This window comes from Phalaenopsis equestris, unplaced genomic scaffold (assembly GCF_001263595.1).
Source record: "Phalaenopsis equestris unplaced genomic scaffold, ASM126359v1 Scaffold000094, whole genome shotgun sequence".
NCBI lineage: Eukaryota > Viridiplantae > Streptophyta > Magnoliopsida > Asparagales > Orchidaceae > Phalaenopsis > Phalaenopsis equestris.
Window position 1 is genome coordinate 4,848,565 of NW_018164536.1, and position 3,328 is coordinate 4,851,892.

Genomic DNA, 3,328 nt, shown 5'->3' on the forward strand with positions numbered 1-3,328 from the left:
AGAAGTGGGTGCGGGATTCTCATTGCTGCTATAGTAGTCAGACCCCCGTGGGTCCATATTTAATATTTTTTTAAGTAAAATTAGGATATTTGAGAGGAAATTATTTATATTTTATTATTTTCTTGTTTTGACAGACTTTAGCTATTGTTTTTGTGCTTTGGAAACTCTCTATTTTTTTTATTTTTCAGAGCATTATATTCTGTTTCTTTTGCAAGTGTTGTGTTTGTATATTGCTCAAGAACATGCGGATTTCTTCTTGCCGTCTGTATCTTTTCGTTGTTCCATCGTTAGACTCGCTGTTTTCCACCTGGACAGCTGCCAAACGCCTCTTCTCCCCTTCCAAATACCGTCAACCTCCCATAGTCTCATTCCCTTGCCATTTCACAACCACCTCCTTGCTAAATTCTCTTCCTAAACACCTTCTAGAAGCCCTAATATATTTTCAGATTTGATATATTGCTGTGAATTGCCTTGTTCTTGGTCTTCTATTGAGCTTATCTGAACTGATGCATTTAATATAAATTAGTTTAAATGTTTAGTTCTTACTCTTTTTATTGAGAATGTTCAATCTGTTCTTTAATTCCAACAGGTGTTAAAGTTGTAGAAACTCAAGAGAATGAACTACTTATTGAGCCTAGACTTCGATGGGCTGGTAATTGCAATGTCAACGTGGCTCTAAAACTGTTTTCCCTTAAATTCAATGTACAGGTAAGCCACTAAACGATATGATAAAACGGACTGTGTGTTTCTAAAAAAGAAAAAAAAGGATGATTAACATACGTACCACTCATCTCCTATGAATTTACATATCTAACACCTTACCTATGCATGAACACCTTACCTATGCATGAAAATGTTACCTATGCATGAAAATGTGCATTTCACTTAAAGTTAAATTGATGGCATTTTTTTATGTGAAAAGAAATATTTTAGTGGTATTAATGTAAAAAGTAAAGTTTTAGTGTTAGATATGTAACTGCATAAGAATTGTGTGGTTTGCATGTAAATGTCCTAAAAAAGGCCTAATCTTTGAACCATTTTTCGAATTTTTTATAGTTGTTGGATTTACAAATATTCTTGGCACCTCGTATTACTCTAAAGCCACTTGTTCCAAGTTTCCCATGTTTTTCAAGCATAAGTGTTTCTTTGGTGGAAAAGGTAATTATACTAGGAATGGTTTTTTGCTCAAGTGAACATTTTTAAATCTTTTTTCCAAATAATTTTTCATTTTTCTTCTTCTATTGCAGCCTTATCTTGACTTTGGACTCAAACTACTTGGGGCAGACATCATGGCCATTCCTGTATTATATCGCTTTGTTCAGGTCTTCAAACTTCCATAATCTACATTAATCTGGGAAGCATAGTTTACATTGAAGTCTGGCATGATTATTTTTGTTTTCTTACTATTAATTCTAGAAAATAAGTTTTTAACATACTTCAAAATTGGATTGAAACTAACCATAATCTATATGAAATTTTCTTTTAAGGACAAAATTGCTTCCGAAATTTCAAAACTCTACCATTGGCCTAAAGATTTGGAGATAAAAATTCTGGATAATGCTAGGTAATTCTCACCATCTAGAATTAGGACGAGTTTTTTCTCCTTCGCTTTTGTTCTCAATGAGTTACTTCTTGTAGCTCAACTTTGTATGAAATTTTGTTCTTTAAGAGTAAATGCTTTTACTAGATGAACATAACTTAATTTCTATCTTTTTTATGTAAATTGTTCGAGAAGTTACAAGTTGCATGCTGACATTTATTTAGAATGAAGTGCTAAAATAGTCCCTTGGCTATTTACACAGGGTAAATTAGTCCCCTGGCTTTTTTAATGGACTATTTCAAGCCATATTAGAAGAGTCTGGGACTAAATAGACACTTTTATAACTTTGGAATTAAAAATGTCATCTTGCAAGAATTCTGAGGACCATTTTGACGCAGTTCTCCATTTATTTATTAGTTCAATCAGTTGTCAACTTATTGCATGATTTTTTTTTTTAACTTTGTGTTTTCAGCGGTGCCACGAAGAAACCTGTTGGAATACTACATGTGAAGGTCGTGCGTGCGCTAAACCTCTTGAAAATGGATATCCTCGGTAAATCTGATCCTTACGTGAAACTAAGTTTGAGTGGTGAAAGACTGCCATCCAAGAAAACTTCGGTGAAGATGAGCAATCTTAACCCTGAATGGAATGAGACTTTCAAGCTTATTGTGAAGGATCCTCGAACCCAAGTTCTTCAGCTACATTTGTTTGACTGGGAAAAGGTTTAGCTTCCTGTTGACCTCTTTGTCTTCTTCTAAAGGCATCTTTTTGCATTCAAATTGTTTTAAAATTTAGAGAAATTTGCATATGTAGCACACATTTCTCATGTATTTACATATCTCACACCTAAACTTTTATATTTACATATATAGCACTTTGGCGCTTTACCTAGTGCATGAAAATGTGTATTTCACTTTTAAAAATTACTAAATAATGCTATTTTTTATGAGATATTAAAGATTTGGGTTCTCTGTGTGCGAATATGAAAGTAGTGTGATATATGTAAATTCATAAGAATCGCATGCTATGTATGTGATTGCCTCTTTAAAATGATGGGGCATTTACATACATACTATCCAATTCCTGTGTAGTTACATATCTAACACCCAATCTTTGCTTTTTACATTTAGACCACCCAAATCTATCATATCGCATATCAAATAAAAAATCCCACCATTTTAACATTTAAAAAGTGAAATACATCATTTCATGCAAAGGTAAGGTGGCGTGCATGTAAAAATTGAAGTATAGATGTTAATATGCAAATACATGAGAATTGAATGGTATGTATGTAAAACTTTGGTAATTAAAATGATAAAGTATAATTGGTTGGATATCATTATGATTTTTCATATGAAAAATTATGAGAAAAGTGTTAAATAGTTTTCTTACTCTTTACAGGGGATCATTTTAGTCTTAGATTCTATAGAAGTATCAATTTAATCCAAAAAATCTTTCAATATGAGCTGAGATAATCCCAATGGATGTCTATTTCAACCCCAATTTAAAGAATTTGAAAACTAATTTAACGCTTTTATAGATTCTAGGACAAATATAGCCATGTGAATAGTTAGGGAAGTTTTTTGACACTTGATAACTAATAGTGCTGTGTCCTATTTTGTAGGTCAAAGCCCATGATAAACTGGGCATGCAAGTTGTGTCACTTAATTCACTTACTCCTTATGAGATGAAGCAATTCACTCTTGATCTTCTCAAGAACATGAACCCAAATGATTCACATAACAAAAGAAATAGAGGAAAAGTTGTGGTGGAATTGACATTCGAACC

The 3,328-nt window shown here is 32.6% G+C and overlaps 1 protein-coding gene across 3 annotated transcripts in view; it reads left to right on the forward strand.

The window, feature by feature from the left end:
- The first annotated feature begins 1,072 nt into the window (after positions 1 to 1,072).
- Positions 1,073 to 3,328, forward strand: part of LOC110020269 (synaptotagmin-3-like) — a 7,571-nt gene continuing 5,315 nt past the window's right edge. For all 3 annotated transcript variants that reach the window (XR_002293511.1, XM_020718313.1, XM_020718312.1), the window contains exons 1-4: positions 1,073 to 1,158; positions 1,248 to 1,322; positions 1,488 to 1,564; positions 2,013 to 2,262. Coding sequence is in view for 2 of the 3 variants with exons in the window: in XM_020718313.1 (XP_020573972.1) it covers positions 1,290 to 1,322; positions 1,488 to 1,564; positions 2,013 to 2,262 (360 nt within the window). In the remaining variant the exon portion in view is untranslated. The remainder of the gene's footprint in view (positions 1,159 to 1,247; positions 1,323 to 1,487; positions 1,565 to 2,012; positions 2,263 to 3,328) is intronic.